At 49.4% G+C, this 13,464-nt stretch overlaps 1 protein-coding gene across 4 annotated transcripts in view; it reads right to left on the bottom strand.

Annotated features, from left to right (window-relative positions):
- Positions 1 to 12,225, bottom strand: part of LOC311321353 (peripheral plasma membrane protein CASK-like) — a 49,171-nt gene extending 36,946 nt beyond the window's left edge. For all 4 annotated transcript variants that reach the window (XM_084453313.1, XM_084453315.1, XM_084453314.1 and 1 more), the window contains exons 1-2: positions 11,420 to 12,225; positions 1,024 to 1,136 (exon numbers count right to left, since the gene is read on the bottom strand). In XM_084453313.1, the coding sequence (XP_084309439.1) occupies positions 1,024 to 1,136; positions 11,420 to 11,478 (172 nt within the window). In that variant the 5' untranslated portion in view covers positions 11,479 to 12,225. The remainder of the gene's footprint in view (positions 1 to 1,023; positions 1,137 to 11,419) is intronic.
- Positions 12,226 to 13,464: the final 1,239 nt, after the last annotated feature.

Raw genomic sequence — 13,464 nt, 5'->3', positions numbered from 1 at the left:
TGTATCGTGACCTCTGTATCGTGATACGTATCGAATCGTGACCTGTGTATCGTGATGCGTATCGTATCGCGAAATCCAAGATGATATACAGCCCTAATATCCACCAGGCCCGCGGTTAACCAATCAGGCTGGAGGGATATCCACCAGGCCCGCGGTTAACCAATCAGGCTGGAGGGATATCCACCAGGCCCGCGGTTAACCAATCAGGCTGGAGGGATATCCACCAGGCCCGGTGTTAACCAATCAGGCTGGAGGGATATCCACCAGGCCCACGGTTAACCAATCAGGCTGGAGGGATATCCACCGGGCCCAGGGTTAACAAATCAGGCTGAAGGGATATCCACCAGGCCCGCGGTTAACCAATCAGGCTGGAGGGATATCCACCAGGCCCGCGGTTAACCAATCAGGCTGAAGGGATATCCACCAGGCCCAGGGTTAACCAATGAGGCGGGAGGTACCTTGGGTTAACCTATCAGGAGCTGTTTACTGCTGGATGAGAGGATGGAGGAGACACAACAAACACTCTCCAAGTCAGTCTTCTACTCACTCGTCCCCTTCCTGCCCCCCCTGCCCCCCCCTCCACAACCCCTTACGTTCCTGTCCCTGGCTCTGAGGCACCTCTCCGAGCGGAGCCTCACAGATGGCGCGCCGTGCACGCCAAGACCCGGGGCACGGCCGTCACAGTGTGACACACACACGTACACCCACACCACACACACACACATACAGATAAGCGCACACAGACAAACACGAACACACGGAACAGCATGACCCAGCACAAAACCACATGGCAGAGCATACCATGCAGCAATGCATCATAAATAGACACACACACGCGACACGCACACACACAAAGCTGGTGTCACATACATGGAGGGTCCTGTGTTGCTCAGCCATCGTGTGTGTGTGTGTGTGTATGTATTTGAGTTTGCGTGTGTGAGTGAGCGTGTATGTATGTATGTATTCAAGTTTGTGTGTGTGTGTGTATTTGAGTTTGCGTGTGTGTGTGTGTGTGGGTCTTACCCTCTGTACTGAGGCCAGGGCTGGAGGTGAAGCTGGCCACATCCACGATCTTCACAGCGAACTGCTGTCCCGTGTCCCTGTTGATACAGCGTCGTACCACACTGAAGGGACCCCTGCAAGAGACACCACAGAGTGAGTTACTAATTCATACTGTCCACACACACCACAGACAACACCCTCAGAGAAAGCACACACTCACACACAAAGAAAGTATTCCCATAAATACTATGGGAAGTATGCCCCCTAAAGCGCAGTTCAAATAGGGGTGTGTGTGCGTGTGGGTGGCCTGTGTTGTCAGAGGCAGAGCAACGGAGCCACTCCTGGTCGACTCCAACCAGTAGAACGCGCCAATACCCGCTGATCCTGGGCACAACCCTGGACCCTGTACCCTGGTCATGCTGCAGGTTTGGGTGTATGTGTGTGTGTGTGTGTGTGTGTGTGTGTGTGATATAATATTGGATCTGCAGTGGGTGGTTAGCAGCATGTAGCCTAGCCATTAGCTATGTAGCCTAGCTTATATATAGTAATATTGGACCTGCAGAGTGTGGTTACCGGTTAGCACTATGTACCCTAGCGGTTAGCTACGTAGCCTAGCATCCACGCCTGCTTATTACAGAGGGGTGGTGAGCAGGCCAGCTGTCAGGGCTAAAATAAAAGCCATTACAGAGGTGGGGCGGAATAGCACAGCTACGGCCTTGAGGAAGAGGAGGAGGAGAGGGGGAGGTAGGGGTAGTTTTGGGCAGCAGGGTGGCGGGCTGGGAAACTTGGGCAAGGTCGTATATCCCAATATATGCCCACCCTCCCATTGCTCTCTGTAAAGTGCATTGTGTTTTCACTGTGTATGAAATGCGCTATACAAATAAAGTTTGATTTGATTTGAATATGACTTTGGGACTGACATTGGCACAGAGGGGTGGAGCGCGATCTACACTGCAGACACACACACGCACAAGCACACACACATGCAAGCAAGCACACAAATACACACACAAGCACGTACACACGCACACACACACAAGCTTGCAGAGGCAAAGCATTGGCAGAAAAAGCAAACATACACACACACACACTAACACATACATGTAGGTAAGGATTCATGTTCACATGTAAAGTCTTTCACTAATATCCTTTTCACGTTTTCCCCCAAAACTCGCCAAGACTAACTAACTCCTGGGTTTTGTCTTCCGGGTCAAAGGCTACACCCGGGATGCAGGTCCGTGTCTGATGACTCTGCAGGAGGCACGGGGGTTTCCCAGTAGGGCTGTAGGATTGTATCGATACAACGATGCATCGCGGTACGTAGTCTCGCGATACTGTATCGATCTTTCAGCCCGGAGTATCGATACAGCCGGGCGCTGTAAAATAAAAATAAAATAAATAAAAAAAAACTTTTTTTTTTTTTTTTGATTTACATTTTTAAATCCAGTTTAAAAAGCATATTCTACAATATTAAGTTAAAAAAGCATACATATAAATAATTTTGAAAAACCATAAATACTACAATGTTGACAGTTTAAAAAGCATGGATATCAAATGTAAAATATTTATTAGCTAGCTCTCTGTCCAGTCATTGAGTTTGAGTTATCTATATAGTGCATTTGAGCCATTCAGTTTTCAGTCTTGAACACTTAAAATCTTTCAGTAAATGATGTGTGTATCGCCTTACGTATCGTATCGTATCGTATTGTATCGTGACCTCTGTATCGTGATACGTATCGAATCGTGACCTGTGTATCGTGATGCGTATCGTATCGCGAAATCCAAGATGATATACAGCCCTATTTCCCAGGGCCAGCTCCGATCGGCAGCGACGTGGACCCCCGGGTAGGACCCGCCCTTTTTTTCCGGCGCGATGACGACGCTCGGCGGAGTTGGGCGTGCGGAGAGCGTGTTTACGAGGAGGTCTCACGGTCCGGGGAAGGACCACCGGAGTTGAATCGAGAACAAATCGACGCAGGCTTTGGAAGCCGGGCACACGTACATAAAAACAAAGTGTGTGTGTGTGTTTGCGTGCGTGTATGCGCGTGTGTGTTTGTGTGTCATAGCTGGGCGGTTTGACCAAGTGGCCTGTCCTCTGCCATAATTATTAACTCATGCTTGATTACCCCCCCCCCCCACACACACACACACACCCACACGAAACAGAGTTCAGTCTGTGAGGCACCAAGACCCCCTAAAACTCCCTCACCCCAGCAGCCCCCCGGGGTTAAAGTGAGGCCTTACAACAGCTGTTTTTCTCATTTAGAGACAGACAGAGAGAGAGATATGGAGGGGGGAGGGAGACAGAGAGAGATGGTGGAGGAGGAGGAGGAGGAGGAGGAGGAGGAGGGGAGGGAGAAAGATTGGCCCCAAAACATTTTCTTTCCACCTCTCAAGCTATAAGCAATTTAGAGAAGAGGTCTTCAAATCTGCAGTGAAATAGGAAGACGGGGGGGGGGGGCGGACTGGAGTCATCGTCTGTTGGCGACCAGACTAATATTTGGGTCAATAAACCTCTCATTATCTCCACATTGTGACCTGGAGGCGGAGTTGGGGGGTCAACTCCATCTCAACCCTCTGCGGGAAACTGATTGAAATTCAACCCACCGGTCGACACGTCCTCCCGCCCAGATAGGATGATTGTTAATTTTCAATTTATGAAAATGAATTGCTATTCATCTCCTCAGTTCAGACGAAAATTGACCAGGCACTGAGCCTCTGGGAAGATAGCTGTGTGTGTGCGTGCGTGAGTGTGTGTGTGTGTGTGTGTGTGTGTGTGTGTGTGTGTGTGTGTGGCAGGGGGAGGCGGGCGCGCTTTGAGGACATAGGCACAGCTGTGCTTATATGCCCAACCCCTCCCCAGGTTGTAAATCACCCTTCCCCTGCGGTGTTAGCGTTAGCTGTTAGCACCCCGCCATCGTCCTCTCCCGTTACCTCACATCCAAGGGAGAGATGCTGAGAAGGAGAAGCCAGACATGAGCTGGTTTGCGGTGACCCGCGGGGACAGGGCAGAGCTAGACTCACCAGTCGGTCTCTAAACAAAATCTCGAAAGTCTGACGTCACGTGACTAGGGTAGAGCAAACTATAACCAGGGAAAAACAGAGAAATGTTTGAAATTAATTTCAAAGATTTAAAAAAATGAGGTCGACTCCTACTGACGTTCAGCCTCAACGTAAGACGCCCAACACACAGCGTTGTTGATCCATTCATATCGTCATCTGTGTTCCTCAAACAAGAACGCCACTGTCTCTCTGTCAACTCTCTCTCAAGTACCAGACTGGATCATAGCAGCCGTCACAGGCTGCCCTCACAGCCAGACACAAAGACACTCCTTAAAAGGAATGTGGAGGCTGTTCGTCACCCAAGGTCCTGATGCCTGGACTGTTCTCAGGCGCGTTGTGGCTAAAACGCAGTGTGTCCTAGTAGACTACTGTAGGGGAAAACAAACCAAACCGCCAGGCCCAATAGGCTGGACTACTATGAGTAGCCTGTCTGTTTGTTGAGGCTAATTTACCGGTTATGTGAAAAGTACCACCCTTTGACACTTTTTCGGCGTGGTACTTTTACCCCCGAACTATGAACCTTTGGGGGTAACTCTCCGTGTTCACACCAAAGGGGCCGGGGTCTACATGCAGGTTCGCGGGGGACTTAATACCCTCCAAAAAGCCCCCGCTCGCGAGGCAGTACTCTTCCCGGGGAAAGGTACGTTGTGGGTGGAGCGGTCATGCTGAACATTTCTGATTAGCTGAGTAAAGAGCCTACTGTCAAAGTTTTATTTCAACGGCGCCATGTTTAAATTCACTGCGCAAAGAAAGCATCCGTGTTTCACGATCACGTTAATTTTCTAAAAGTATTTTCTAAAACTGAAAAAAAAAAAACACCTAAACTGCTTTCATAACTCAATATTGTTGTAACTAAGACATCTGTTGGAAAAAATAATTTTTTAGACTAATTCCATAGACGGACTTGAGGTTGACAAGTCCACGATCGCAACCAAAACACTTCTGTGTTTGCTTAGAGCATTGCAGGGATTTCTAACTAAACTGAATAAATACCATATGTGTAAACACCAAACTGCTTTCCTAGTTCAAGTCTTGCTGTAGCCAAGACATCTGCTGTAAAATAAATCCTATTTCCCATTGACAGAAGTCCCAGAATGAGTTATTTTCTCTCTCGCGTTGCCTCGATATAGCAGGCGAGTCTCTCTGCGCACGGGGGGAGAGAACTTCTACCCCGCCATCTGAACGCCATCTACACGGGGAGTTCTAGAGGGATAGGGAGTTCTAGAGGGATAGGGAGTTCTAGAGGGATAGTGGGTTCTAGAGGGATAGGGAGTTCTAGAGGGATAGGGAGTTCTAGAGGGATAGGGGGTTCTAGAGGGATAGGGAGTTCTAGAGGGATAGAGAGTTCTAGAGGGATAGGGAGTTCTAGAGGGATAGGGAGTTCTAGAGGGATAGGGAGTTCTAGAGGGATAGGGAGTTCTAGAGGGATAGGGAGTTCTAGGGGGATAGGGAGTTCTAGAGGGATAGGGAGTTCTAGAGGGATAGGGGGTTCTAGAGGGATAGGGAGTTCTAGAGGGATAGGGGGTTCTAGAGGGATAGGGGGTTCTAGAGGGATAGGGAGTTCTAGAGGGATAGGGAGTTCTAGGGGGATAGGGAGTTCTAGAGGGATAGGGAGTTCTAGAGGGATAGGGGGTTCTAGGGGGATAGGGAGTTCTAGGGGGATAGGGAGTTCTAGAGGGATAGGGAGTTCTAGAGGGATAGGGAGTTCTAGAGGGATAGGGAGTTCTAGAGGGATAGGGAGTTCTAGAGGGATAGGGGGTTCTAGAGGGACAGGGAGTTCTAGAGGGATAGGGAGTTCTAGAGGGATAGGGAGTTCTAGGGGGATAGGGAGTTCTAGAGGGATAGGGGGTTCTAGAGGGATAGGGAGTTCTAGAGGGATAGGGAGTTCTAGAGGGATAGGGAGTTCTAGGGGGGTAGGGAGTTCTAGAGGGATGGGGAGTTCTAGAGTTTTAGGGAGTTCTAGAGGGATAGGGGGTTCTAGAGGGATAGGGGGTTCTAGAGGGATAGGGAGTTCTAGAGGGATAGGGAGTTCTAGGGGGATAGGGGGTTCTAGAGGGATAGGGAGTTCTAGAGGGATAGGGAGTTCTAGGGGGATAGGGAGTTCTAGAGGGATAGGGGGTTCTAGAGGGATAGGGAGTTCTAGAGGGATAGGGAGTTCTAGGGGGATAGGGGGTTCTAGAGGGATAGGGAGTTCTAGGGGGATAGGGAGTTCTAGAGGGATAGGGAGTTCTAGAGGGATAGGGAGTTCTAGGGGGATATGGAGTTCTAGAGGGATAGGGAGTTCTAGAGGGATAGGGAGTTCTAGAGGGATAGGGAGTTCTAGGGGACTTGTACCTCGGGGGAGAGGGCTTCCTGGTGAGAAAGCGCTTATTGTTCCAACAGTGAAGAACATTGAAAACCAAAGTGACAGAGACATAGGAGAGGCCAAAGCGACTCGTATTAAGAGGGTTTGACACGGGAGTTAAGGTTGCACTGCAACACTGTGCAGCCTGGGCACCAATTAGGCCAGTCAGACACATCTGGACCAAAGGCCGCTCTTTCAGATCATCGATCGCCTCGGCCGGGCAGCGGAGGAGAGAGCGGGTTACAGGAGGCGAAGAGACAGAGCCACGAAGAGGGAGACAAGCGGGGGGAAGCGACAGGCTCCGAGGTTTTCGGAGGAAACCCGACCTGGGAGGACGCCCAGGGGTCCTTGAGCAAGCGGACGCGGAAGTCGAAATCACCTCAGAGCGGGCCGGACCCCGACCAGCCTTTAACGCCACTGGTAAGCATGAACCTGAGGAGCTCCCGCTAGCCTGGTCTCCGTTTTCAGCTGACCACACACTTTCTGCCCACAGGACAAGCATAGGTGAACGCCTGAGAGAGAAATGAGATATAAGAGAACACTATTCTATGCTGTATAGAAGTTTCTGGAGACGTTCCGCGGAGCCAGTTGTAACAACGTTCTCTCGGCGACTGACTGGGATACAATACCGTTGATGACTGTCCAGAAAACTGGAAAACACATCTGTGGAAGCCTAGTCTAGCTACTGTATGTACTTAGGCCTACTTTTGGTTGAGCGTGTCCAATGCAGTTTTAGCCACTCTGCATTCTGGGGAAATGACTATTGTGTCACTAGCATTCTGGGAAAAGGATTGCTCTTTAAATACATTTGATAAGATCAATGAGATTCAAACGCCAGCCTGATCTGGAGAGTTTAATTAGTGGAGCCTTTGCTGAGCCAGGAGGGCAGCGAGCACTTCACCAGGCCAGACGCTCCGATCATGTCCCAGAATTCTCCCCGGCTCTAATGAGCACCGCGGCGGAGCCGGAATGGGGCGCTCGTGTGACTCTGGTTGCACTCCGCGACATTGCGATCCCATGCAGAGTCATTATGAACAGAGGCGGCTCAAATTACCCACGCCTCGACATCCCAACTGGAGCTGCTGGCCTGTGGCCTAATAATCAAGATTGCGTAACTCGGTCCTGTTCATCAGTCTCTCAAAAAGTAAGACTTTGTGAAAGAGAAAGTGCACCCTCATAACATTAGACTAATGGCTGAGTAAGCAGTGGTAGTAGGTTCACTGATGACACACACACACACACACACACACACTAGGGCATTCAGCCCTGCTGGAGGACAATGTGACAGACTGGTACACCTTTGTTTATTAATTAAGAGAGGAGAGGGGAGGAGAAGAGAGGGGAGGAGAGGAAAGGAGAGGAGAGAAGCAATTTAATTGTGTTTGAATCTGGCTGAACTGAACTCCCAACAGAGTTGTGAGGGGATAAGGGCTTGTCTCCGTTCTGGGCCCTGTTTCAATATCCTTAAAATAAATCCTTCCTTCCCCCAATGATTTTACAGAGACCCTGCTCTATAGCCTTTAAGACCCCGCATTACCAAACAAAGCCGGCATTATAGTGTGATTTTAGATTGCACGCCGGCGGTCTGGAATCAAGAGGCGTGACCCCCTAATTGATGTCTTTGTCGTGTCTTAAATGTAGATTCTTTTGTGCGTCTCTGCAGTCCTCTGTTCTTCTTTGTTTGTTTCTGTACCTGGGCTGCACACCGGGCTGATGTAACAGTTGGTTGGGGGGCGCATTATAAATAAAAAATAACATACCCCTTCTTACACGCAACGTTCGCTAGCGGTCAAATGAAAAAACAAGCTGTAGTAGACGGGCTTGGCTGCATTTGTAGGGCCGAGCCCGGTTTAAACCCGAAGTTCTCTGAGCAAGTTGTCTGTTTGTAAGTTAACTGGCGGGATCTTACTGAACACGGTGCAGGAGCACTTCTATCAGATGATGTCATCTCCAGGATGGATGGTTGGATGGTTGCGCCTCAGGGAAGTTGGGAGGAAGGAGGTACTCATCCACAGCCAGCGGCTGTAAAGCTAGTAGGCTTACACACCAAGGAGCATAAATATTCTGAACAGCCAATAAGATTCAGTTTAGAGTCTCCTGACAATAACCCCCCCACACACACACACCCCCCAACCCCTCCTCCAACACCAGTTCAGAGACAACAGCAGGAGGGGCATAACAGAGAGGGGATGTCTAATGGACATGACCTCACAAGGAGAAGAGGTCAAGGGTCAACTGGCCACGTGTGTCAAAAATAAAAGGTCTGGATGCCGCATTCCAGAAAGTTCCCTGTGACTCAAGGCTCTGACAACACAACATGACCTGAGGCTCTGTCCACACCAAGATGACCTGAGACAGTGCTGGACAGTATGGAAGAGCAGACCTGTGTCCAGGAGAAGTTTTGTTAGATTAGGCTAACCTGGAGAGGTTTGTTAGATTAGGCTAATCTCATTTCTTTATGAGGAAGATATCAGCCCACTCCAGTGATTACTGAGGAAGTGAGCGGACATGCAGTCTACTTCCCTTTATAAACCACAAACTTCCACCTCGGGCTCATTACCCAATCAAAGGGAGTCCAGCCTCCATTTAGGCTTATATGTCGTCTTTGGATGAAGCCACAGGGTCTCAAAACGCTCATTAGCTTCCACTGCGGCTGTCGGAAGACAGCAGAAACATTGCACAACAAAACACAGTCAATCATAACGCCGCCGCCTGGCCTGACACAGCGCAGACGCCACTTGACAAGAACCCGACCAGCCACATGGTAACGCCAGCCTTGGGTCTGCAGTTAAGAAGACAAACCCCGCCGGGAAAAAATAACCAGCTATTCCCGGTCGCATCCGACACGTCTGGTATGAATGAGAGGACAAAAGAAATGTCTGAGGGAGCGAAGAACGCGAGACGACGATGAATTCTGTTTCTTCCGCTACTTCAGGATGAGTGGTTTATGGGGAGAGGAGCTCTGCTTTGCTGGGCTCAGCCCCCGGATTGCTGCTGCAGTGTCTCCTGGCGTTAGTTATAGTCCCAGCCTCAGGGCCGTCCCTCCGAACCAACACCGTCTGCATTGATCTCCCTGAGCCTCCCTCAAGCCCCGGCTCCCCGCCCTCGGCTGAGGAAAAAACGGCGCCGGAGAGCTCCAGGAGCGGAACCCCCCCCCCCCCTCCTCCTCCCCGAAGACGCGACGGGGTGCTTCGGAGCTCTTTGTCTGTAAACTGGTGAGGTGTGAGGTTCAACTTTGTGAGGTGTGAGGTTTAACTTTCATCTTCTCTGGCTTTCAAAAATCAAGAGTTCTGTGTCATGGAGCCTAGTTCTGCCATTCCTGTCTAGCCAGCCCAAGATAGACTTTAGTTCGGCTAAATTTGCAACTGTAAGTAAGCTCATGTAAGTTATACGTCTCCGAACACAGTACGGGGGGGGGGGGGCAGCTGTAGCTCAGGAGGTAGAGTGGGTCGTCCAATGGTCGTAGGGTTGGTGGTTCGAATCTCAGCTCCTCCTGACGACAGTGTCCTTGGGCAAGGTACTGAACCCAAAATTGCTGCCAATGAGCAGGTTAGCACCTTGCATGGCAGCTGCCACCATTGGTGTGTGTACGTGTGTGAATGAGAGGCCGTCATTGTAAAGTGCTTTGGATAAAAGCACTATATAAATGCAGTCCATTTACCATTTACACCCTGGTCCAATAAGGAGGAGTGGGCAAGCATGGTGAGTGACCTATGGTTATGACCACACAGACATCAACTGGTAGCAGTAGGATGATACCGTAGGTGTCCGACTACCTCAGCCTGATGACCCTGTCATAATGGTTCCACCAAGGCCCCCTGAGCACGTACCAGGTCAGATCCTGGACCTGTACTGCTACACGGCTCATAATGACAGAGCCAGGAACGACAGACCCTGGACCAGTGGTTGAGAAGCAAAGCAGGGCAGAGGGACCCCCCCACACAAAGAGCTGTGCCTGGGGGGCAAGGAGAGCATGTCATCTCCACTGAGCTTGAAGGGGGATGGGGTGGCCTGAGGGAAGCAGTTGTCTGCCTGGCTGGCGGACTACCTGGCTGGCTACTCACCTCGCTGAAATCTTATGGTCAGCACAGCACTGACATCCAGCTGAGAAATGGGACGGTATGGAAAATTGCATTGTTGTAAGTATGCTGTGTGCTATGTCAAAAAGAAATATTAACCTAGCCTAGTAGTCAAGACTACTAAAGATTAAATTACCATCACCTCAGATAACCTTGTTCCGGATGAAATAATTTCCAGCGCCTGGGTTTGGATTTGGTGTAGAGCACAAGATGGTGTAGACGAATAGAAAACCTGATAGCCTGTATTTCAGCCTAACCTAGCACTCCTCCCGCCGGAAGACAGTTGTTTTCAGGCTATTCTGGAAATCTTTTTTTCCCCCATTTTGGAAAAAAGATCCTGAGTCTCCAAGGTGATGTCAGTCTGTCTCCGGTGCCGTATCCTTTCACAGGCTGATTTCAGGCTACTGTCACCCCGACAACTCACAAGCAGGGTGGAGTATAACCTGCACAGCACCCCATACTGCGAGGGTGACAATAAGCTAACATATGGCTCTCTTGTGTTGTAAGGTGATGTCCAACTATCTAGTGGCACAACTTCAAACTTTATAGCTTATGAACTCCTCTGAAGAATGCACAGTGAGCGACTCACTCATTGTCAAACCACCTCATTCAGACACAATCAGAGGACGCGCCATAGACCTTCACCATCGCTCACTGAGCTAGTCAACCTAGGATAGAGCTTCCTGCACATTATCCTCGGATAGATTGAGAGCATGGCCTTATTCTGTGTGACAACATTTACATGTGAATCCCGTCAAACTGGCATACAGGGTGACCCAGGCAATTGCATCCATAAAAAGACAGACATCATCCATTCCCTATGCACATACACACACGCGCGCGCAGCAAGGCAGCAGCATCAACACACAATACACACCGGGACGCGCGTAGTTTTTATTGTCCCAATTTATGAGGAAACGCTGACACTTACTTCCCAATCACTTCGCATAGCTCGTAAACATCCTCGAAAAGCACATCGTCGTCCGCCATGGTCCACAGCAGACAGGGATGCGATCCCTGTGAAATCCACCCCACACGATTTGATTTAGTGTTGGTGTGTGAAGCGCTATTTCCTTCCAGGCGGGTTGAATGTCATGGATCCTCAGAATTCCAATGGTCTAACAATTCCCGATTCCAAGTGAATTTCCCAACTGGAAAACCAATGGATCTCCAACGTTAGCGCTCGCCAGCTAGCGCGTCTTGACACTCTCCGGCCCCACCTTCTCCCTCTCCACCTTCTCTCTCTCCTTCTCCCTCTCCACCTTCTCCCTCTCCCCGGCAGCTTAATCCGACGACCAGAGACGAGGGCGAGGAGATTTTTCCACTCGTTTGCACGAAATGCCCACCGGTAGTACCGTGGATAACGCCTACCAGATACCTCTTCTTTGCTGATGCAGATGCCAGAATAGGCAGCTTGCTCCCCCGCAAGCTAGCTTACTTGCTATCTAAAATGGTTGGCTAACGTTATATGGGTTTGTGTTAGCTATAGCTACCGTTTGAAATAGCCAGCTAGCGCCGTTATTGCACTGAGCACACCCAACGTCGCTAGCTAACGTTACTCCACTAACAGATGGCTTATCCCCGCACATGAAACACGGCTGCAAAGAACTCAGCTTCCCGACCGTAAATCAAAGACCTTCATACTTAAATCGTTAAATTTGCATCCATGCATGTGTCATTTGGGTGCTGGAAATATAAGTATATCGTAGTCCACAGACTGTATTCTATCACCGTTGCTCCAGTTTTTTACGCTGCGTCCGATGCTGCTGCTCCTCCGGCTTCCAGAAATGCCAGACTCCTCCCTCTGTGGGATGGGAAACTGCTGTGCGCGGAGCCGGAATGGCTCCGTATGCGCGCTCGGAGTCTGGGGGAACGGAATACCGCGATGAGCCAAGATGCCGTTTGAGGCGCCACCCTCCGCGTCCCCCTAGGCGCAGTTTCCTAATCTGCTCCACATTCGCTTCTCCACCAATCCGTGGTCGCTTCCAGTGCGCCCCGCGCACGCGTTGACCATCAAAAGCCCATCCACTTACGTCAGCGTTTCCACAATCTTTTCCCTGTCCCTCCAATATAATTTATTACTGTGTTAAAAAACGTTTATTACTCTCCCTGTGACCCTGCCTCGTCTGATTTAATGTCGCTCATAGGCAGCTACTTAAAGGTCAGCTGCAACTAAGTGTATGTAATTGAACCTCCAAGCATAGATTGAATAACAAAAGAAATTGTATCTACTGTTCTACTGGGCCCGTGGACATTGGGAATCTCCTCCACACAGTAGGTGTCCTTACCAGTCATGCAATTAAAGGCCAATGTTCTTTAATAGAACGTTGCAAAACGTTGGAAATCAACTTTATTATCATTTTCTCGAAACGTGCACTTATATATCATGTTTTATGTGCCAGAATGGGTGCAATAACGTTACGTGATCTGGTTTTGGCTTTAGCCAGGACCTGGTCCAGGTTGGTTGATAACTATGTGCTGCACCGCCCCCTAGAGGTGACAAAACAGATCAGCTCTGATTGCCATGACAGACGGCACAACGCAAACGTCATCAATAGCAGGGCAAAAACATGGTAGGACTACTAATGATATGTGTGAAACATATACTGAACACATACACGTGTTATATAATTCATCTTTTCTAACATTAACCAGGAGCAAACATGTTAGTTTATCCAAAAGGACATTGTAATGAATCCACTTCATCTCGTGGAGTGATTTCTTTTAGCTTTGTTATCAATATTTCAATTAGTCTCACATGAATTATTTGTGTAATGGGCCCAAAATGGCCCATTAAATGTGAAAGGCAGCAAATTATCCTGATTTATCTCAACACCCATTGACATTTTGTCTTTATATATCCCCACCAATGGCAGATCTCATCAAACGGACCAAATGAGAATAACAGTGTAAGATCATTATATGTTTGGACTCATTTGCGAGCCATAAATGAGGTGCAGTCTCTCTCAGGTTGTA

The sequence above is a fragment of the Borostomias antarcticus genome, assembly GCF_949987555.1.
Source record: "Borostomias antarcticus genome assembly, chromosome: 19".
NCBI classification, from domain to species: domain Eukaryota; kingdom Metazoa; phylum Chordata; class Actinopteri; order Stomiiformes; family Stomiidae; genus Borostomias; species Borostomias antarcticus.
This window is presented reverse-complemented; position numbering and strand designations above follow the sequence as displayed.